Below are 23,079 nucleotides of genomic sequence, written 5' to 3'. Positions count from 1 at the left end.
TAAGGCCATTTATATGTCCATGTTGTGTTCACGGCTTCTCGCACTGCCTCCATGGGCTTTAACAAATGAATCAACACAGGATGCTTTGCATTTCATTCAGAGGTTTATTCATTCATTATTCGCTTTGACCAAGTAACAACGTTTTTATAAAAGAAATTTTACATGAGAGCAACTCGGACAATACAAGGAGATATGCATTTGGTCATTGGATTGAAAATCCAGTCTCTATCAAAACAAACAAAAAGAAAAAAATCTCAATTCATATAACTTAACAATAAAAAAACAAACCATGGTCACCACTTCTTTTTTATTTTTTTTTACAAAGTCTGCAACAATAACTTATAGGCTTCAATACATACCGATGCATTTCCCCATTTGTCAGCGTGGTTGTGAAAGCGGGAGCTGGAGAAAAGGCATGAACGGCACCAAAGTCCTGGCCGAGGAGACCCTCTTTTGTTGGAGGAGTGAGCGCAGGCAGGTAGCAACAACAAAGAGCGCTCTGTTGTCTCTGAAGCCCCCATCTCGCTCTCTTCTTCCCAGCGAGCGGGTATCGTGTGAGGTGTGAGGGTCGCAAGTGGTCCAGAGGTTCAGAGGTGCGATTAGAAACACAAGGAGCGGGCCGGCTCTACCCCGCAGCTACCCGGCCTGGATCAGGTGTATAAAAAACACATGTGGGAGCCCACAACCCCCACTGCATGAGCAAATAGTGCCTGGGGATTGGCTAGTGCGATTGATTTCATTATACCTCCATAGGCACGCCAACGGGAATAATACAGGGCAGTCCTTCATTTCTTTTACTTCTCGTCACCTTAATGTAAAAAACTCTCTCAATGGAGGCTGTGTGTTTTCTGATCGAAAACCAAGAACTGTAAGTGCAGCTTCTTTTTTCTCTCTCTTCTTTTTTTTTTTGGAAATAGTTTGCACATTCAAGACATTAAAAAAAAAAAAACGTCAAAAAGTCACTTTGTGCAGCTTCACTCCTCGGCGTCCTTGACCATGAGCACAGTACGGGTTGTCAAAAAGAATTATTAAAAAAAAACAACGTATGCACAATTTATGAAGGAGTGTACATTTTGACACACATAAACAGTACCTTAAAGATATACATGAAATTAAAAAGTCAGCGTAGAGCGCCAACTTCAGTCCCTCCCTCCCCCCTCCCCGCTCTCCCCGGTGAACTTGGCACCTTTCGTCGCAAACGTTTACAACATATGCGCCGTACGTACGTCCTTTTCTCGAGAAGAGAATCTTTCCATTGGATGACAAAAGAAGCTCTTGAAGCGGTCACGTGAAACCAATACGACGTTTTGATCAAAAACAAAACGACCACGCAGACACAGGCTGGCAATAACAAATACTTTTGAACACTTGCTTGGCCGACAAAAAGATAATACTGAAATGTATTTTTGAAGACCGACAAAAAAAAAAAAAGGAAAGCGAGGCGGTGGGGGAGAAAGTCAAACTTTGCAAGTCCGTCCTCTGGCTTCTTGTAAACAGCAATTTGGATGTAATGCTAAACAGCTGAGGGGGCTGAGGATCAAACGGCTGGTGGAGCTGGTGGCGGCTGCTTTCTTTTGTTTGTTCTTTCTTTTTCTTTCCCTTCACTCCGGACTATCTTGTTCTGAGCAACACACACGTGAAAAGGCAACACTGTTCACGTAAAACACTGATAATGCGGCGCAAAAACATCCCTTTTAGGTCATGGTCTGTCAGAACAGATACTGTGCTGAACCTTAAAGCGTGCCCGTGGGCCTGCGTGCAGCTCGCCGCCCTGCGTGGGGGAGCGGGGCCTTCATGGAGGGCCCGGGCCCAGCGCCCGGGCACGAGAGGAGAACGCCCAGATAAGAACGGAAATCCTTCGCCGGGTGACGAACTCCAAGGCCGCCGTGTGGACGAGGTGGAGCGCGTCGGGTCGGCTTATCGATCTGCCGCTCGCGTCGTATCTACGTATCCGACAGTTATTGTTGGCCTTTCCAGCGACGAGAGGCCGACTGAGACAAAACAGTGTTCGGTACAGTCAAAATGAAGACTCCAGTCAAAATAAGCACAATTCCTTCAGGGATTTACTGCTGGCTATTTTTTTAAGAGAGTTTGTGTGTGTGTGTGTGTGTGTGTGTGTGTGTGTGTCTATTTGAGTTCAGTGCCTCAGATGGTGAGCTCATTCAGTCCTTAAGGCACTAGGCTGCTATGTATGGGGAGTTTCCATTCAGAAAAACGAATCCTGAATCACGACTGTGGCGCTAAACTTAGTCAAATATTCCAAAGAGGCACCTCGGGATCTGTACTTTGCATTGACCGCGGCGGGCGAGTTATTCGTCTAAACAACAAAGGCACTTTTGGCAAAGACGCAAATTTCCGTAAACAAAAAGGAGAAATAAAAAAATATGAAGAAAAAAAAATCAGACTCATCAAAAATAAGTTAACGTTACAAAAGTGTCTTATTGTAGGAAATACTGCAGACAAACTCCTCGATATCTGTCTGTCAACCCGACAAAGAAGATGATGGTCAAGGCCTCCTTTGCACTCTTTTAGACACCGATAACAACCAAAAAGAGCGGTTTCTCTTTTTGGTCCACATTCCCTCCCTCGTCCCTGCACAACAGTTCTCCTTCCACCTCGGTGGGAGTCTATGTGGACCGTCTGGCGCAGGAATGTTCGCTGGTTTGCATAGAGAGATGCGAGGATGGCGTCGGGCTAATACTTCTGCATCAGCGGCACTTTGACAGTCTTGATCTCTGCTATATGGGAGGACTTCTGGATGATGCAGCTGGTGGTCCCGGAGCTGCTGTCCTTCCCCTGCGCCAAGTTGGTCAAGGCCATGGCGGCGTTGATCTCCCTCCAGTACGTCTCGTCTTTGCCCTTCGCTCGCTCCTTTTGCACGCCGCCGCCGCCGCCGCTGCCACTGATGGTCGGGGGAGAGAACGAGACAGAGAGTTAGAGAGGTCGAGGTCAGCTTGTAATGAGCCAACATGGAGGATTTGATCTGGACACTGCGAGGTAACAGAAAGTCCACTCACTTGTCACATTTACTTGATCCATGGTCTGTGGTTTCTGAAAGTACAAGAAGAGGAAAACAAAAGGTTGGTTTTTGTAGAGTTCTCTGGGGTCAACGATTTATTGAACTCTAGCTGAACATACAGGAGGTGTGTATGTGTGTGTGTGTGTGTGTGTGTGTGTGTGGTTCTGTGGGAGGTCTGTACTGTAAGTGTACACCCTGTCCAGTGCAAACATGTGTTGCTCTGTTTTCTCTCTTCCCTCAGATGCTGGACAAAAAAGACGTTTCTCAAGAAGCCGTCAAGAAACAAGGTGACTAATAGGATCGAGTTGAAAGATGTTTCTGATGACTCATAAACTCCATTCCCTAATATTTTGTCCGAAAACAAATGGGCCCCGGCCAACGTAATTGAGTTGTCTGAGGAAATCAGATTGAAAATGACTGAGCGTAAGAGATTGAAGTGGGAATGAAAAGGCAGCAAGTGAGTCAGTGAGAAGAAGATGGATGTCTGCTCTCTTTCTTTCTTTTTTTCTCCTCCTCCTCTCTCTTCGAATGGGAGCAATCTCCATCTCACATGTGAAGCATTAGTGGGGAATAGCGAAGTCATTAAACAATGAAACCAAACGTCTCTTCGGGGCAGCCAGTGTGTTTATGCGGCGGCGAGAGCGGCCGGCTTCATTTTGCCGCGCGTGTTTTGCGCCGAAAACCTGTCTTCTGTCATCGGGGTCCAGCTCGGGGTGCGTTCTGCCCGGCACTGAGTACCGATGACAGGGGCTTGGCGTTTTCATGAGGCATTAAAAGAGCATCTGGATATCCTCGCCGCGCTGCCTCCGGGCGCTCTCTCTAAGCAAAGCAAACAAACAGCTAAGGCCCCGTGAGCTGGAGAGAAGTCCAATCGGGACCAGGTACAGCTGACGGAGGTGCTTTCTCAAGAGGGCAAACCGCCTGAGTTTCCACTCAGTCCAAAGCTCCCGAAGAGGTCGTCTTAACTCGTACCTCCTGCACCCTCCCAGACGTCGGGCGCACCCGGTCCCCTCGCACACTCAACGAGCGTCTGAACTCCAGCGGTCGTTTTTAACGAACGCCACAAGAGTCGGCGGGCGTTTCCCGCCCGAAACGCTCCCTCCAGCTAATGAAAATCTGCACCTCTTCATTTCCACGGGCGTTTCATTCCCCGTGATTGTCCGACTGGAAGAAAAAGAAGGAAAAAAACAAGGTTGCACAAGGATACAGTGTTCGAGGTTCAGCCAAAACTCCCAGACTCCTCCTGAGTCGGAGGAAGCCCACTTGAGATTGTACCGCTCCGCTTTGTCACCTCTGACGCCGCCAAAGCCCTTCGTGGGCTTTCCAAAGACCTGGATCTGCCATGAGCGCCTAATTTCTCCCAACGCCTCGCTCTGTTCCTCCCTTGTTTTCCAGAAATGTTCCCCGTGTAGCGTGACCCGCGCTGACAGTACCGGGTCTGCGAGGCCCCCGGGCTAATGTGGGCCTGATTATGACATTTCCTGTAGTTTTCCAGTTTGCTCTGTAATAGGTGTATTCCACAGAGAGAGAGACAGGCTTCGCTCTCGGCAAGTTTCTGCTGTTGATGATCCTCCGACAGGACGGGAGAGGAATGTGTGTCTGTGTGTGTGTGTGTGTGTGTGTGTGCACGTGCGAGATGAGGACACGATAACCCAGAAAGTACAAACGACGCAATGAGATTTTTAAGGTTTCAGTGGCGTCGAAGGCGTTCACACTCTCGCCTGGACGCGACTCCCCGCTGCCTCGGCCGTGATCTTGCTTCATCAGCGAGTCCCTCTTCCTTTATTGATATGTCTCGGGTCCCTCGTCCTCTGTCCTCCACTCGCCGTGGCACCGCCCTGATCCAGGTACTCGGAGGCGGAACCGACGCTCACGCGGCCCAGCCAACGCAAACGCCATGTTTCCCCTCCGTGTTTTAATGAGGGCTGTTTCGCTGCTGCTTTTCAGAGCCCTCGGTGCTATCCGCCTCGACTTCATCGCCTGTGCTTTCTTACTTTTTACCCATTTGTCAAACTTTGAACCAACGGTGATGGTCTGCAGACATTAAGACACCCTCTCTGCATTCGAGTCCCTCGCTGGCTGCCAGGGCTCTGGAGCAGATCGGTGCTGAGGAGAAATGTGCTCTCCATTCTCCATGATCACAGCTCTGCATAATTACAGGCCAATTACACTGTTTTCAATTGTTGTCCCCCCCTCCCCAAACGTATTAGCTCGAGCTTTAGCCACATCGCAGACGCACAACATGCAGAGAAAGTGTCTTCTTGCTGTGTTGCAAAGTCAGTGTGGGCTGCCGTCTTTTAAGTGTTTCCAGAGTGTGCGAGGCATGCCCAAGATGATGAAAACAGTGTTTTCTGAGCCCCCCCCCTCCTCCTCCCACACTCACATTGGACTCGGCCTTGGGAACCCAGGACCCCGGGATCTGGAGATGCACCACTGCACACGAAAACTCTGTTTCCAAAGCCCTGTGCCTAAAACATTCAAAACTGCGATTTTTCAAAACAAGAGCCGCGCCAAAGACTCAGTAAATCGGCAGTAAATCACGAAGGACCTTCTATTATTTTATCTTCCTTTTTTTCCTTGTATTTTTGCTTTACTGCCTTGCTACCGAGCACGCGGGCCACCTCGCTGTTGCCTTTGGGCTCCGCTGGCCTGTGGGGTTTCACGGACCGCCAAAGGGGAAAGAAAGCTAAGAAGTTTGATGGCTTCTGGCGCCTCGCTGGAAGTCCAAAAATACCAGCTCACTTAACATCACCGCGGGGTAATGGAGGGAGCGCCATGAGAGCGCAGAATTCAACAACAACAACAACAAGAAAATAAAAATAAGAAACAAGACGAGTTTTAACAAAGCCCGGGTGAAAATTAGAGAAACCGAGCGGAGGCGGACAAATTAGACGGCGAATGAGGTTACACCTGTTCTGCGGACAGCCGACCGAGGAGAGCGGTCGACTATCATCATTACCATCTGGTGCTGTTGTTAGCAACACACAACAATAAACAAGGCCGGCCCTGCTGCACAAACCAAGGGCTGGGCTGAATTAGGCAGACAAATAAACACACACACACATTTTATATGACATTTACGTCTCAGGCGTTTAGCTGGTGGTCTGCTTCAGAGCGACTGAGAATGAGCGTCAAGTCTCCGGTCGCCAACAATCCCAAAAATACGTCTTCAGTGGGTTTACAGTGTTCCCATGACTGTAACACAGCAGAATGAGGTGTTTAAGAATGAAGCAGGTGAGAGGAAGGACGGTGTGTTTGCTTTCTGATAGGAGACTGAGAGCCATCTTCTCATCTGTCTGTCAGCCAGAAAGCAAAGAAGCTCATGCATTTCCTCAATTTCTAAAGAAAGATGTGCAAAGAGAAAAGTTTGAAACCTTTCGCCTAAAGTAAAGCGTTTGTAAAGCTTTATAACTCCTTCTGTTGTGCCTCATAGATCAGTTATAATCCAGTCATAACACAGCACACAACATAGTCACTCAAGTGATGATAATAATGAGTTCCACACTTTCTAATGAGTCATCACAAGAAATAGAAATGGTGTGTACTACAATCTACGATGTCATTGATAAAATCCACCGCGGCTGCAGTTTTGAGATGACTTCACAGATGAAGCATCTCAAAAAAAAAAAAGCAGCAGAGAGTCCCTTTAACTGGCAGCTCTCACGTGCTTCTCGACAGAAAAAAAGCTGAAATAACTGATGTGTAAAGCAAATTATGTAACAGCATTCAGATTGAACTCATAAACGCTTCTGTGAAAGAAGACTAGATTAGAAAGTGGAATAAAATGATGTACGTTGCTGGACAGGAGGTGAAAAGACATTTACTCTGACCTCAGTGAGAGAAAGATTCCACAGAAAGAGTTGGACACACACACACACACACACACACACACACACACACACACACACATCCAAACTCAATTGTCTCAGTACGGAAATGAGCTAAGCCCTTTTCCTCTGAAGCACCTGATGAGAACCAGAGTCTTGTTGCCGACTCGACGAGCCGCTCGCCGCCGACCCGTCCGCCCACAGAGCAGGTCGGCAGACGCAGCGGCCGCTTTCGCCTCCGGCGACGCCTGCGTCACCAGGCTCGCCGGGCGGAACAAGTCACGTGACCGGTGTTGTGGTTCCAGCCCAAAAAAAAAAAGGAAATGAGGAACGCTTCGGGGCGGCCATTACCCGACGGTATCTTTGATTTGACACCAGAGTCTTGAGTCTTGCGACACGGAGAGATCGCTTACTGCTTTAGGGGCTTCAAGAGCTTTATATATATATATATATATATATATATATATATATATATATATATATATATATATATATATATATATATATATATATCTTTAATGATCTGTGCTTTTTTGTAACGTCAAGGAGAGTCTGCAAATGAAGTTAGAGATGCCTTGGCACTCCCCCGCCTCTCGCTCTGCCAACCCCGACTTTTATATTACCCCTCCCAGCCGTCTCTCTCTCTCTCTCTCTCTCTCTCTCTCTCTCTCTCTCTCTCTCTGTCTCTCTCTCTCTCTCTCTCTCTCTCTCTCTCTCTCTCTCTCTCTCTCTCTCTCTCTCTCTCTCTCTCTGTACGGGCGGTGAAGAAGTCTGAGTCTGAGGCTCCAGAAGAACCAAACTGTCAATTCCACTCCGGGCGCCAAAGACATCATACGCGGCGGGAATTTAATGCCTTCTCCTTTTGCCCGACAACACTTGCATCACTTAAGAAATATTGAATAATTAGCTCTTACACCATTAAACAGAACATACACGCGGCGACAGAGCCAGACAGATACCGAGCCGCTGCCCAAGAAAAGGACTCTCCCATCCGCTTTTTCCACGTCCGCCCGGCAGATGACACAAGTGTGTGTGTGTGTGTGTGTGTGTGTGTGTGTGTGTGTGTGTGTGTGTGTGTGTGTGGGGCTGCGGTCGGGGGCTGATAACCAGGATCCAGCAGTGAGGATTACACTTTGTGTCTTGTTGCTCGATGGAGGAATAATGACGGTGTTTCAGATGTTTCGGCGCTGCCAGGCTGTCATTGTGTTTACGAGTGCCAGTAAACAGAGTGTAATCAGGGCCCCCGTTAAATCAGACGAAATGAGGAGAGCGTCTCGACGAAGAAGTAAATACGTTGTCAGGAGTGTCTGTGTGTGTGTCTCCTCCTTTGGTGTGTGTGTGTGTTCGCAGACTGCCGGGGTGTCGCGGACAAATACCAGAAAGACAAACTTGAGAAGGAAGATACGGGCTCATCGTGAGGATCAGACGCTCGCAAAGAAAAGGACGAACGTGGCAGATGGGGATGGAGACGGCGATGGCGTGTGAGGATCAGAGGGGCTCGCACTCCACATAGCGGCTGCGTGACAACGGGAGGCGGGCACTGACGACGAACAGATGAGCGCGCCCGGTGACCCCGCTCGTGCTGGCAGCAGGTACGAAAGAGACAACAACGCGCGGGCCGGCTGCTCAAAGGCGGCCCGGCAGCGTCAGGGGGGTGTCGCCAGTAGCATCTTCTGGGAGGGATGTTTGGTGCTCGCGGCGAGCAAAAAGACACACATTAGGAGGTGGGGGGGGGAGGGAGGGAAAAAGCAGAAACCGCGAGTAAACATTATTCCGATTTTTAAGTGTTTTCATGTGCCCAAAAATATCCCTCTTTTTCTTTTTTTTCACCCAGGAGCTGGAGGCCAAATGATATGTTTGCTCTGCACTCACTGCATCATTATGTTGCAATTCTTCACAGCGGTGGGATTGAATTGCCCTCTCACACTCATGGGGGATTTCTGTGTGTGTGTGTGTGTGTGTGTGTGTGCGTGCGTCCCATGTCCTCACTATGTCACACCTCTGCTCTCTCATTAAACCTCCCTCCGCTCTCCTCTGTCCCGTGGGAACACAATGGCAGCCTATTGTTCTAGACACGGCTGGCCTTTTAAAAGTGGAAACTTTTTGTGTTTTATACAGGCCGGGGCAGTGCGGCTCGCTTTCCCTGACTGGGCATGCAGCTGTGTTTTCTGAATCCGATGACTCGATGTGTGTGTGTGTGTGTGTGTGTGTGTCTGTGTGTGTGTGTGTGTGTCCCTCAAAGCCGTGGCGTGCTGATGATTTAAAAACGATCAGGTCGAGAGGGCTCGTTATTCTCTTCCAGTTCTATGTTGGGGAGTTGCGTATAAACAGCGTCTGCTCTGATGTTTGTCTGTTAACACTTCCCCGCGGGGAGGACGGCCGTGAACGCGCTCTCAGTCCGCCGTCCCCTCTGTTGTCCTAGCCTGTGGTTAGCGGTCGGGAGCCGATAGCCCATCTTCACCACCGTTCTTTTTCTCCCTCTCTCAGTGTCTTCGTCCACCTTTCCGTTCGCATGAAGCTGCACCGCAGCTCAATGCCAGGATTATACCTCGGCCCTGCCAACTCCCTGCTCGTTCCCACCGTCGGACCGGCCACGCCCTGCGGGACGCTTCCCAGCCTCGAGTCCCAGGACTCGGCATCGCGTCGAGACGGAGCGCAGGAGCGACTTAAAGGGAACGTCATGTGACACGAGGCTCTTATTTTAGACGCGTACGCAAGAGTGCCCCAGCGCCGGTGAGCACGCGTATGCCGGTCAATGTGATCCTTCATTTTTAATGATTGCAAATTAGATTTAAAAGGTCCCGCTAGCGCTCTGTCCCGAGGGAGCGGAGCCGACAGTGCTCGCACACCAACACGCATGCACACTCATGCTCCACTTGTCAAGGCGGTTTACCTTTTCGTGCACTTCGTCTTTACCCTTTGCACAACCCACGGAGGCTTATCTGCAATATAACAGATGCAGCACGTTCTTCTAAACACTGCTGGGCCATATGAAGTCATTCATATAGTCTGAATGCGTGGCTCTGACATTTCTCCCCCCGACAAATACTATTGAGGTGGATGGAGTTTCAACTGCTCACAGCGTGGAAATGTTCTAATGAAAGATTTGAAAACCGAACGTCCCCGTTGGCTCTGGCCTGCAAGGAAGAGTTATCTGATGCAATACTCGAGGCGACTGAGGGAGCTGAGTGCAACACGGCACGACGGCCGTGTTGCAAGGATCTGCATCGGAAACTTCTGTCAGGTTTTGCTCGCGGAAAACTTAATTGACGCCAATTCACGACAAACGGAAGGTGTACAACGTACAACCATTAGATACTCATTTTTCAGTCACGGTTTAATATTCATCAACATATATTGACATATTATACAACTGCTGACTTTATGATGTGTTTGTTTTTAAGACAATTGAGCCACAAGCGTCAGGATTTAGACGTCAGGAGTTGGCAGTGAGGACGATGCAGCGCTACAGGCTCACGCATTTCAAAATGACGTTTTGAAATTCTCCGAGGAGCACAATTCTTATCGTCTCCATCGCGCTGACAGAAGTTTCCGACACAGATTTTTCAAACAAAAAAACAGTTGCACGGCCAGACACTTCTGTGGCTAAGTGCAAAAATATGAATGAAATATGAAAATTATGCACAAGAACTGTATCCCCTGCCACGGTTAAAAGTGTTATTCTAACCCAATCCACGAGTCCAAGTCCTCTCCCTATCTCAGCACAACACACACACACACACACACACACACACACACACACACACACACGCTCACTTCTTCCGACCACAGTCTCTGTGTCTCTTAGTCACTGCCACCACGCTGTCTTTCTTCTCCCGACAGGCCACTGCTGGAGAAGCTCAAGTCTCAATCTGGATGGAACAAGTGCCTCCCTCTCTCTCTCCTTCTCCCTCTCCTTCTCCCTCTCCTTCTCCTTCTCCCTCTCCCTCCTCTCATCTCTTCCACACTGATTCCTCAAGCCCAACCTGAACCCAGTGAGTCTTGGCGAGAGCTGCAGTCTTGGAACAACATCCCTCACCCCCTCTCCCTCCTCCCTCTGTCTTCCCTTTCTCCTTTCCTATGAAGCTGTGGAAAGAGCAAACTGTAGCCAGTCCATCCACATCTCTGGATTCCTGAGACGAGGAGAGTCGTCATCCATCACTGCCGGGGCGTGGCTCATTGTCGCCGAGCGTGGCCCTCGCTCCGTGGCCGACAGTAAATCAGCCCGCCGTTCGCTCGTCAGGCAGCGAGCGTCTTAAATCAGACACAAACCGCCACCGTGCCGCTGGATAAATCATCCCCGTTGGGTTTCTCTTCATAGAGGAAACGAGAGAGACATTCACGGTGAAGGAACACCACTTAAGTAGATCTAGTTCGTCAACAGTGGTGATAGAAATCTCTTATCTGGAACAACCATCCCACCCGTCTACCTTTCTACCTCGAGACGAGAAACACAAACGTTCTTCTTTCCTTTTTTTCCACATTACGATAACTTTTTCTTCCAGTCGCCTGGACCACACCAGAGCTGTAAGAAAAGCCACGTGCTGAACGCTGGGTGGTTTCTGAATGTGTCACTTCAATGCGGAGACTTTGCCGCGTTGCATCACCGGGAATCTACGACTTGCACGCTGGTCGACGGCCCGAGATGTTGGGAACTCTCCGGTGGGGCCCTCGACTCGCTTTGAGCTCTCGATGCGTTTCCGCATCAGCAGAAAGAACCGTGCGGCGCTGCGACCGCAGTGCACGGAGGAGACAACCTCAGGAAACGCACCAACGTCCACCCCGTGGACAATTGCGGGCCGAGTCCCGCCAGTTTCTGTCCGCGGGCACGTCGGGCTAGGGTTAATCGCAGCGCAATGATCGATATGATATCGGACAAGGGGGCCGAAATCTGGAACGGAGCGCGAAGGAAAACACCGAGCCAGATTCCTGCCATTTAATATCCCATTAAAGGGTAATTTGGCATGAAACCCCTGGCATGTGTGATGGAATTCTACTGCTCCTTGTGTTCAATGAAATTCCCCACAGGCTTTGGACTGGAGGTGTGTGTGTGCATGTGTGGTGTTTGTACTGGATGTGTGTGTGTGTGTGTGTGTGTGTGTGAGAGAGAGAGTCCTTTCAAGCCAGCAGAAGTGTAGTTTTCCACTGGGGTAAATCTACACTCTCCATCTCCTGCCACGTCTGACTGCCCTCTGTAGTCACAGATAACACTGTGGGCTCAGGCCGTGGGCCGCCGCAGCCAACTGGCCCATTAATGAACTTCTAGCCAATGGGATGATGGTTGCCAGGCACGCCACTCTCACCTTGGCCAATCCCGACCGCTTTACAGGCCGGGGTTCGTCAAAAGAATGTGCCAAGAGACACCGTATGTGCTCTTTTGAAATTCTTTTCTTCCCCTACTGACACGCTCAGAAGTGAGAGGAACATTTACGATGCTTCAATCTGACTTTTTTCTTCTTTTTTCTTCTTCTTCTTCTTCTCAGTTTTCACAGAACATATTTATGTGAAATTTGCTCCCCGGGGAAGCGTTTTTCTCTTGTTTCTATAAACACATTTAAACTATTTGTAAAAAAAAAGAGGAATGCGTTCACTACAAAAATATCTGGAATGTGCAGCCACAGGAGGAAGAAAAAGAGAGAAAGCTCCAGAGGAAATGATGCAAACCCGAGCTTTAAATGATTCCTCTCCGCCTCCCTCTTTCATTTGCTCCGTCTGCGTCGGCGAGATCAGACGTGGAATTAAAATTTCATTTTCTCGACTTTTCCTTTTGTTTCGTTTGTGCGAGCGGGCGAGCGGACCGGCGGGGCCCGGCAGGTGTTCCGATCCCATGAGTCAACACCGCCGCGGAGAACTTTCCATGTGTGGACTCCAAAGCCTCCCTTGCATGTAACAGAGTATCACTACTGTAAAAGTGCCAGAGCGGGAAATCCAAGAGGGAGACGTCAGCGCCAAGAAATGATATTAACCGTAGAGATAAAATAGTTACTCTCTATTAAAAACAGCAGGCCAGTCGGGCGAATTAATCCCTTTTTGGAGATTTCTCTTATTAAAATCTGGTAAAGAGGGAGTTACAAGTCTCGCTTGGTCGATCCATCTCTTTCTTCCTTTCTCCGTCTGTGAGTCCCAGCAGGTGCTTCGATGTGAAAGGGCCTGACGCTGGTTTAGGTCAGAGGGTTTCAAGTTCTTCGATCTGGAGGATTGTACCCGGCACAGCCGCTCATGCGTTTTTGATCCAAACACACACACACACACACACACACACACACACACACACACACACTCACTCACTCACACTCACACACACACACACACGCTCAGATAATATAAAACACATTTGTCCAGGAGAGGAGCTTTGAAAAGAACACAATAAAATCGTCTCTTCCCCGCACAAAGGCCCAGTCCTCCGTCACATCACCTTCAACTTCAAAAACAAGCCCCCGCCTCCTCCTCCTCCTCCTCCTCCTCCTCCTCCTCCTCCTCTCGGTGCTGCCCTCGCTCATCAGAAAGTGAAAACATTACTGTTGGTAGTGAAGTGCGTCTGAACAAAGGCCGAGTGTCCTCAGCTGAAGAAGAACTTGGACAGATCCGAGCTCGATTGTTCGCAGCTCGCTGAGGCGCCGTGAACATCTCGTAAAGAACATTTTAAGATGGTTCGACTTGAAAGAACACACGTTTTCCTGCAGCTTAAAACAAAGACATGTTTTTTTGTTCTTCTCTTGAAAAATGCATGCTGGGAAGTCCAGCAACACACTAATGATGCTTTTTGTGGGTGAACACTCATTCTACAGCATGTTTTTATTTATTATTTTATTAATAAAACATGTTTACACTAAATGAATGTTAGACTATGAGTTCCACGTCCACTCTACATTTCTTCTACATTTTTTTCCAAGTTCACGGGGTTGAGTGAACTGCAGTACAACAAAGATGCCCGAAATAAAATCAGCTGCCAGTAATAATCCCTAAACGGATTATTTCAAAAGTGTCAAAACCCAGAAACAGAAACGGCAACAAGGGACAATAAAGCCGAACACTTCATCTCTTAATCTCGCTCTGGAATGTTCCGCTGAAAACAAAATGAATGAAAAACGACTTTTTTCCCCGACGAGAGCGAGATAGAGACTCCCCTCCCTTCGCAGGACCGACGGTTTCCTTTTGTCAGCGCTCTCTTCTTAACGGTCGCTTCGTCGCGAGCCTTTCCTCTGTTTTCAATTCCCCGGATCACACACACACACACACACACACACACACACACGCACACACGCAGAGCCGGCCGAAGCACAAACACACAGCTCGCTCGCCCTGCCCCGTGCTCTCTCTCTCTCTGCGGGACCTCAGAGCAGGATCAAAGGCGTGCCAAACAGTAGTCTGAAAGTGAGCGTGTTCCACATGGCCTTGTTGTGTCTGGCCCGCGTGAAGCCCGGTCAGAGGAGCCGTCTGGGGGGAATTCCTCCTCTGCTCGGCGGGAGTGGGTGAGAGAGCGCCAGTGTTGAAGTGATAGTGCGTGAGCTCCTCTGCTGTAGGTATGCGAACGCGTGTTAGTGTTTTAAATCTAATAGAACGGGGATTTCTTTTTGTCTTCTTCCTTCCTTCACTGCATCTCCATTTCAGGAGTCCTCAGGATCACGTTTGGCAACACCGTATGAAAGGTAGGGAGCTGGAGGAGAGGCGCGTAATGTAGAGCGAGGCAGATAGTTGGGAATGCTGCAGGAATTAAAACAACATGTGCAGATGGAAGAGGGACGAAAAAAGAGCAAAAGTGAAGGATGTCGTATGTCTGCGTCTGTGTGTGTGTGAGACTCTTGAAGGGAAAGAATGTAAGAAATGTGGCTCCTTACCAGCCCGATAAACAAAGTTGGCCTCCGCCTCGGAGGAGGACGGCGACAGCAGCTCGTCGTCGTACTCGTTGGAGCTGAAGGAGCCGGAGTGGTTCCTCTTGCGGGCGTCCATGACGGCGTTGGCCACCATGACGTGGCGCAGCGAGTCGTTCAGGTAGCGGTGCAGCAGGCTGCTCTTGTACTTGGGCGGAGACACGTAGTCCTCGGCGAGCGAGGCGGCCGAGCGCAGCCCCGCTCCCATGCCCATGCTCATGCCCATGCCCATGCCCATACTCATGCCCATGGCCATGCCCATGCCCACCATGGAGGAGCCCTCCTTCTTGATCACGCTCTGGTACATGGGCTTGTTGAGCTCCTCGGGGCCGCTCTGTGTCCTCTGAGGGTTGTCCCCGTCTGCACCACCAAAGAGGGGAAAGTAGGAAAACATTTAGATGCGGTGCGGAAACACTTCACATCTCACACATGTGCGCCGTTCTTACAGCAATGTGTACATAATTGTATCTCGTTTCCTGTTTTTATAAACAAGCTAATCCTGGAACACAGGATCTTGAAAACACACTTCAATTGGATCTTTTCGTAAAACCACAAAAAAGAATTGTAGACGAGTGGCTCAGTCTCTAGAAACATCCAACGTGTTGGTTTCTCAGCACCTGTATGCGGCACCATTTCTTGTTTTTAATGTTCATTGTTGCACACATTAACTGTCCATAGGCTCCTTATGAAGCATGTGCAGTGTGTTGGTTATGTAATGCATTCAATCTAAAGGGCGCCCGTTGAGCCCCGTTGTGTTTCCAACCAGCACCTCCATATACTCTCAATACATCTTTTTAAATGCTTTAGATGACCCACAGCCAACACAGGTCCATCCGTTTTCAGAAGACGATATGACATCGTCCCAAAAAAGCCTCCAAGCCATCATCATGTGCAGATGGCAATCACACGCATATTCTTCAGCAAAATGCTCCTCCAGTTTAAATAAATCCAACTACCTTCTGCATGTTCCTCCCCACTGACTCACAGTCTGGTTATTTTTCAGCTAATCTTGAATCTAAAGACCAGGGCAGGGGGATTTCAACCTGGCGCTCCTGCCCTCCCGCTGGCATCGCCTCAAGAGCAGAAAGCCCAGCGAGACTTAAGACGCATTACCAAACCATAACGGATGGTAGCCTATTTCCTCTGCATCAAGACCACATTGCCCCTCTATTCCCCGGCAGAAATAAATAATTTCCAGGGCGCTCGGCAGCCGGAGAGATTGAATGAAAGCAAAGGTCCCTACCTGATGAAAGAAAACGGGGAATAAAACACCGTAGTGAAAAAACAGATATCCTCTGGCGGGGTGAGGGGGAGGAGGGGAAATCAAGGAGAAGTTCACTCGAGATACTGACCCTGCCAAGACTGTAATTTGGTAATTTGGGCAGGTTGGATTTTTGATTCAGTCTGGGCCAAATTAAAATTAGAGCTCCCACATATCAGAAACACATGGAGGCAGCGTACCGCTCTCCTTCCCCCCGCGGGGTCGGAGGCAGAGCTCAGCGCTAACGCGAGCGCTAACAAACCCAACCGTTAGAATCCCGCCATCGCGTCCCGTCATCGAGCTCCGCCGCCTATTCTTTTTGAAGAAAACGTCCTTTTCAGCACCTACACGACGCCGCGTATCGCACGCTGAGGGGGAGGAACATCGTTTTGTCTCTTCGGCTAGTGTAACTCTAAAACAAGCTGCACCATTTCTGGACAGTGAGAGGAATGCATGCCGAGTCAGTGGGGTCAGGTCTGGGCCCCATTAACAGCCGTCTGGACAAAAGCGTGAGCTTGAATACATAATAGAGGGCTTTTCGGTGCTCGGGTCAGGAGTGGGAGCAGGCTGCGGACCGCTTCATAACCATAACGTGAAAGGGAGAAGAGTCGGGGAGATGTACAGAGCCTCTGGTGGTACGGTGGCCTGTGGCGGACACAATGCACACATTCCTCTTTGGGCCGCACGCTCGGCCAGAAACTGTAATTAGAGATCGCTGACACCACAGCGCTCTTCCCTCGCTGCGTGAGTATGTATGTTTTTATTTCTCGTGTGTTTTTTTTTTATTCCCTGACCGTGTTTGCAGTGCCGTCAGTGAGGAGAGAGAAAAAAAGGCCTCCCGCTGTAAATACACGGCTGACAGAGAGCTGCTCATTTCCAATTGCAGGCCGGGAGTCAGAGGTTGGCTCGGCGGGGTGTCCTAATGACAGCGTGTCGCGGCCTGCCGGCTCCCGGCCGGATCACACGCTCGCCATTTTTATACGCATCCAGAACACGGCTCCCGCGTGGCATCGGCCCGCTTCAAGGAGACGGGGCCCCGGGGCCTCTGGCTGCGTTTCACGGGGTTATGCTAGATGTGTTGTTTCCCAGGGGGGCACGGGGAGGATGACGCGAGGAGAATATCCCGGTCACGCTGGACAGAGAGCGTGAAGTTCACGCCAGACCGACTCACGACCCGAGTCTGAAGGGATCCTGAATCAGATTGAGGGGCGGAGCAGCTGCGTACGGCAGATGGAGAGGGTAGAAACCAGCACGTATGTTAAATCAAAAGATACGGGACGCAAGTTATTTAAAAAACTCAAAAAGTCTGGCCTAAAGTATTCGTCTCTGGCCCAAATAACACCGAATCAAGAGCATGTTTTATTCGTCACCCGCCTTGACTCCTACATCCCAAAAACAAATGTTTTTAGTTACACAGAGGACCACTCGGGTCAATTCTCTCTCTTTTGACTGGTAAAGAAACTGGGAGGTGCAGTCGGGACGTACCGTCTGAGCAGCTGTCCTCGCTGCTGACGCTCAGCCTCTCCGCGTTGCCCTGGACGTACTTGTTGTAGAGCTTGATCCTGAGCGCCCAGCTCAGGTCGGGCTGCCGCACCGTGTTCTTCAGTCGCCTCCTGGCATTGGCGAACCAGTTGGAGACCTGAGAGAGAGAGAGAGAGAGAGAGAGAGAGAGAGAGAGAGAGAGAGAGAGAGAGAGAGAGGAAATGGAAGCAAATAGAAACAGGTGTTATTGTTTGGACTCCACACACCTCCACGTCCAAAGTAAACGTCTCGCTCTCTCCGCCTGCCATCGGTCTCCCTCGGGGGGAAACCCAACGCGAGGCCGAGGCAAAAGACAGAAGCGGGGTCGGGTTGCAGAGCGGCTCCCTGGAACCGCTCTGAGAAACATCCCAGACGCTCCGGAGAGACACCCCAGCATGCATCTTTTCTGTCTCAACGCCACGGAGAAACATTCAACACCCAGCAAGCGCCGAGCGGCCAGCGAACGCAACGTTTCATTAACTAATGTTCCGACCGACATGTACACCCCACACACACACACACACACACACACACACACACCTCGTGCTTATTCTGGACTCGCACAGCCTTCCTCCGATAATACGCTTTCTTTTTTTCCAACAGTGTCTTCAAGATGCAATGAAAGAGACACTTGAGCTGGCGCTCTTCCTTTCACTGGGAAGGGAGACTATTAGATGTTATACTAGAATAACTTTTCATGCTCAATAGACTTCAAGCAGCTTATGAAGGGGGCCTTATGCTAGAGTACTCATTTTTCTGATCCCCTCTTCCAGTATCGTGTTTCTCGTTAACTAAGACCATCCCACATCCCTTTTGTCTCGAGCCCGGCGCTGTGGCACTCCGGGGGGAAGGCGGCACGGAGTACAGGCGGCTCGGCCGGAGGGCGAGGCGAGACGGGGAGGACGGCCCGCTCTAACGAGGAACTGGAGGAAGGATGGCTTTCAATGGGGTGAGAGGAGAGAGAGAGAGGATGGCACGCCTGCTCAGATGACACCCAGAGAGATTTAGAGAAAAAAAAAAGGTGGGGAGGACGTGGCAGCCAAACTCTCTCAGCCGCGTCCTGTCTGCACTGTGTGTACCGGAGAGGGAGACGGCATGCAGGCACGCCGAGGGATTTGGACGGTGACGGAGAGATGGCACCGGCGCATCAGCACAAACTTTGAAGAGACAATTTACGGCGTTGGGATGGAGGGGAAAGAATGGTCTGTTTTGCTCAAACATGACAGATTTAGTCGCTTCGACCACCTGGTGCCAGGTGGGTGTTTCCAGGGGAAAACGCACAGGAAGTGATGCGTTCTACATTACTGGCGGCGGCGGCTGCTGCTTTGGACCGAACAGTGGAAGAACTGTGTAGTTCAGAGGCAAAGAAAAGAAGGCCACATTGGGCCGAGACTAACAATTATTTTCATATTGAATCGTTTCTTGATTGATTTTGCGAATAATTCAGAAAATGCTCAAACCTCTATAGTGGAAAAACACCCGGCACATTTCTGCTTGCTCTGTCCGAAAGCAAAAGATAAATCATTCTTAGCATCTTCTCACATGAGAAACAGAATGTTCAGACATTTCACTGGATAAATAACTCACACGTCCATCTATCAGGACATCTTTTGGCACGCAATTATCTGTCAGTCAACTTTGCAACGAGTCGACCGATCGTCAAAGCGTAACAAAGTGAATTGAAAGGAAATCGAAGCGAAAACAAAAAGAAACTCCCAAATGTACCAGAGAAGAAGAAGAAGAAGAAGAAGAACCCTCACGCTGGAAAAATGTGCTGGGAATTATTTACCTGCCTGTCACCACCCTCATGCCCTGACCTTTGACACTGCTGCTGGTATTTGGGTGTCAGCTTATGTCCGTGTGTGTGTGTGTGTGTGTGTGTGTGAGGTCGTGTCGGTGTGTGTGCGTTCGAAGCACAGCATCCAATACAAAGCATTCCTCTGCACTCTGCTCGCCCTCACCAAAACAAACAGCTCCATCAGGCTCCCAAAATGAGAACCAGATTAGGCATCGTGGCCGGCGGCCCGAAAAAGCCGCCGCAGAGTTTGCGCGGGCCGTATCGGTGACCTTGTCAGCCAGATGATACTGTACACACACAGCTGGGAGCGCTAGACACAAAACACACTTATAGCCACCGCTGGGTTTTCCTCTCAGTGGTCAGCTTCGTGTTGTCCTCTGTACTGGTGTTATCAGTAGGGCAACCGCATATAAGCCACCTGTATTCATAACTACACTCGTGGTTCCCAACCCGCGGTCTGAGGATGAATATGAGGATTAAGAGACAAATGGAAAGGAGTAAAAAATATATATAATACATGTCTGCTGCTGATATTTCATTTATTTGTATCGATATTTTGGTCAAATTCTGAAAAACTTCACCTGTTCATGCCTCTAAAATGTACAACGTAGGAAAATCAAATCAAAGGGCTCATAAGTCAAAGAGGTTGAGAGCGACTGACGTGCGGTACGCAACGCCACGTTCCATTTACAGTCATTTTGTCACATTTGAGTGAAACAATAAAGGAACGAATGGATTTGCCAATTTGAAAGAAAGTCAAAAGAACATCGACCACCAGTGGAACATAAACAGCTCAAGATGTAAAAACACTTTCTCCTCACAGCCTCGTGATTACAAATGTAAGTACAAATCCACTTTTTACACAAAAACCCAACCACAGAAATCAAACTTCACTTTCCCCCCTCGCTGATCAGCCGCGAGCGCCGAGAGAAGCTCTCGCCTTTTCTCTGCGCTCATCCGCGGACCAGCAAGAGATGAAGACCAGAACGTAGACTGACCTGGACCAGGGTCATTTGCGAGCCGAGGGCCAGCAGGATCTTCTCGGTCTTGGTGGGGTACGGGTTGTCCCGGTGCTTGTAGAGCCACTGCTTGAGCGGCCGCGCCATGTCCTGCAGGGCCTGGCGCTTGTGTCGCACTTTACCGCCGCTGGGTCGACCCCTGTGGAGCAACGGGAGGGACAACGTCAGCCGGGTTGTATTCATTACACCTACAGCACATGTGGGTCTGGATTATGAGACACATTCCTGGGGATTTTTTGTTGTTGTACTTCTTCCTTTCCGTCCAGCACACGTATCCTTTTTACAAATTACAACTAAAAAAAAAAGTCAAATCTGCCGACAAATGCAGGATTAAGTCGTTGTTATTTGTTTGAAATGTACCCATCCTGCATTTATCAGTAACGTCATGTTATTCATTATATCAGGATGAGATGTCGCTAGACCGTCTCCATTTCAATTCCTCATTTTCACAAATTGAAGTCGAATCTGTTTTTAAAGCCGTGGAAGAGCAACAGGATTATGTTGTTTATGAAAGCCAAGCAGACGATGTTGTGCAGCTGCGAGCGAGCCCTGAGTGGACCGGCATGTCGTCTGAATGGTTAGTCATGACACATAAAGTGAACACTCAATAGAGTGTGCAATTTTCTCACCCCGAACACTGCAATTAAACCGAGAGAGGCCGGATTAAAAGAGAGAGAGCGAGACATAGCATGAGAGCGAGAGAGAGATATACACGGCCACTCGCTCTTTAGTTTTCATTGCGTGTCCCACAAACCACCGGCGCGTTGCAATGGAACAAACAAAAAAACACTTTGCTCAGGCGCATTTTTGCCAGATTAACATTTCACACCCGGGAGAAGCGGATCAAGCACAACGCAGCCGGGTCACAGCCAAGCCACCTCGCACGGGACGGACGAGAAAGTGAAATTATACTTGTGGTTTCCCTTCACAGAAAAGGCCTCTGACACATGTACAAGGGATGATATGAAGAAGAAGAAACATCACAGCAAGAAAAAAGAGGAGAATAGAAATAGAGATATTCTAAAATCACAAATGAGAAGCTCAGTGCCTCTCAGCTCCAGGACTACTCGTGATTATTATACAATAAAACAACCCCAAATATCTTGAACTCACTATAAACGTCTTATTGGGGAACACAAACTCTATGAGTTCCTAAAGGAATATTAAAAAGGTTTTATTCAAGTCCGTCTGCAGCAGCCTGAAGCTTTTTCCTCTCGTGTCTGTGGAGGACTGGTCTCACCTTAGCTCCAGGTTTTATGAACCTGTAGATGTCAGTATGGTGCCGTGCTCCGCTTCTCCCTTTATCTCACCAAAAAGCTCCACCGACTGCAGATGTAACATATTTCAGTCTAACCTCAAGTCTGCCTGAGGTTCATGTTCTACAAATATTTTGCTTGTAATCTAGATTGGTATGAACATCCGAAAGGACATTTTACTCTGTTCTGAACTTTGTTTGAACACACACACACGTGCACACACACACACACACACACACACACACACGTGCGTGTACACACACGCACAGACACACATCTCGCTTTAATCTCTTAACGTTCTTCATTAGCACTGATGCCTCCCTTGAGGCGACACCGCACAGTCACACGAGTCCACCGACTCACAATATTCTTTATTGCTGAAGGTCACTCCTTGAGGAGGCTTCTGAAGGTCACAGCTATATGATATCTCTCTCTCACTCTCTCTGCTATCAAATAAACATGCAAATAATACATAACAAATTACAGAAAGGCACTGTGTTTTCTTACACCTGCTCCCAGTCACATGAGGGGAAAACTCAAATCAAATGAATTTTTCAAAACACACCCTGATGTGATTGACTAGGCCACACAGAGAGTTGAAGGGCGAATTTATTTATTAGTAACAGATGGAGACCTGCTATAGGACACGCTACCGAACACGACTGACCCACTTATTAATTTTAAAGATTAACTGTGAACATCAACACCTAAATGAGGACCAGATTTAGAAACGGTGAATATTCATTTCAGACCCTGCCGCCTTGAAACCACATGAAAAAACAGTCAGACTGGGTAACCAAATTCGCGTTTCAGCCTTGACATGTGAACCGTGAGTAGTCAAGTTTAGACCTATAAAAGACCTTCCTTGTGGGTGTTTTATCCGCGCGTAAATTCCAGCTTTGCGTGCGTAAATGCGCATTTCACACACATCTGCAGAAACTATTTTATCCATTTGAAATAGAATTGTGTATTATAACTCGTGCACATGACTGATATAATTCTGTAATAATTTCACTCAAGTCCTATGTGAGCTTGACATTTCTTATGTTGTCTTCATTTTGCGCACAAGGTGCAGAGATAACCGCGGAGCTCCGATCACAAAGCCCTCGTTGTTATCCGACTCTCTCGGGGTGCTAACTTGTGCTGAGTGAAGTAACCGTGAAACAGAGCTGTTCTTCCCGGTAACCCCGGACTCCAGTGAAGCCACGTGTTAATAAAAGCCGCACAGGCGTTAAACAGGAGTCCACGTACCCGCTCCTCCGGTGTCTGATGGCCTGGTTGTCTCTGTCTCTGATGGTCTGGTTGCTGGAGAGGAGGTCTGGATGTTGCCCGTCGATGACTTCTAGATAATTTCTGCTGCTCATCTCCACCTCTTTCGCCTTCTCCTCAAACAGGACCTGGCTGCTCAGCTTGTTAAACACGATGGTGTTCATCTTTGGCCAGATACTCCTCGCCGATTAAAAAATGAAAAAAGGTGAGAAAAAAAAATCAAAAATCAAAAAATAAA

At 49.0% G+C, this 23,079-nt stretch overlaps 1 protein-coding gene across 1 annotated transcript; it reads right to left on the bottom strand.

Moving 5' to 3' along the window:
• Positions 1-1,232: 1,232 nt before the first annotated feature.
• mkxa (mohawk homeobox a) lies at positions 1,233-23,079 on the bottom strand. Its single transcript, XM_068581946.1, has 6 exons — positions 22,824-23,079; positions 20,296-20,455; positions 17,464-17,617; positions 14,685-15,077; positions 3,018-3,051; positions 1,233-2,902 (listed from the first exon to the last, which is right to left on the bottom strand). The coding sequence occupies exons 1-6, from the start codon at positions 23,003-23,005 to the stop codon at positions 2,695-2,697; spliced, it is 1,131 nt and encodes a 376-aa protein (XP_068438047.1). The 5' UTR covers positions 23,006-23,079; the 3' UTR covers positions 1,233-2,694.

Source organism: Clinocottus analis, unplaced genomic scaffold (genome assembly GCF_023055335.1).
Source record: "Clinocottus analis isolate CAN_PGR_092001 unplaced genomic scaffold, fCliAna1.0.p SCAF_18, whole genome shotgun sequence".
Taxonomy (NCBI): Eukaryota; Metazoa; Chordata; class Actinopteri; order Perciformes; family Cottidae; genus Clinocottus; species Clinocottus analis.
The sequence above is the reverse complement of the archived record's forward strand: the minus strand, read 5'-3'. Positions and strand labels throughout refer to the sequence as shown.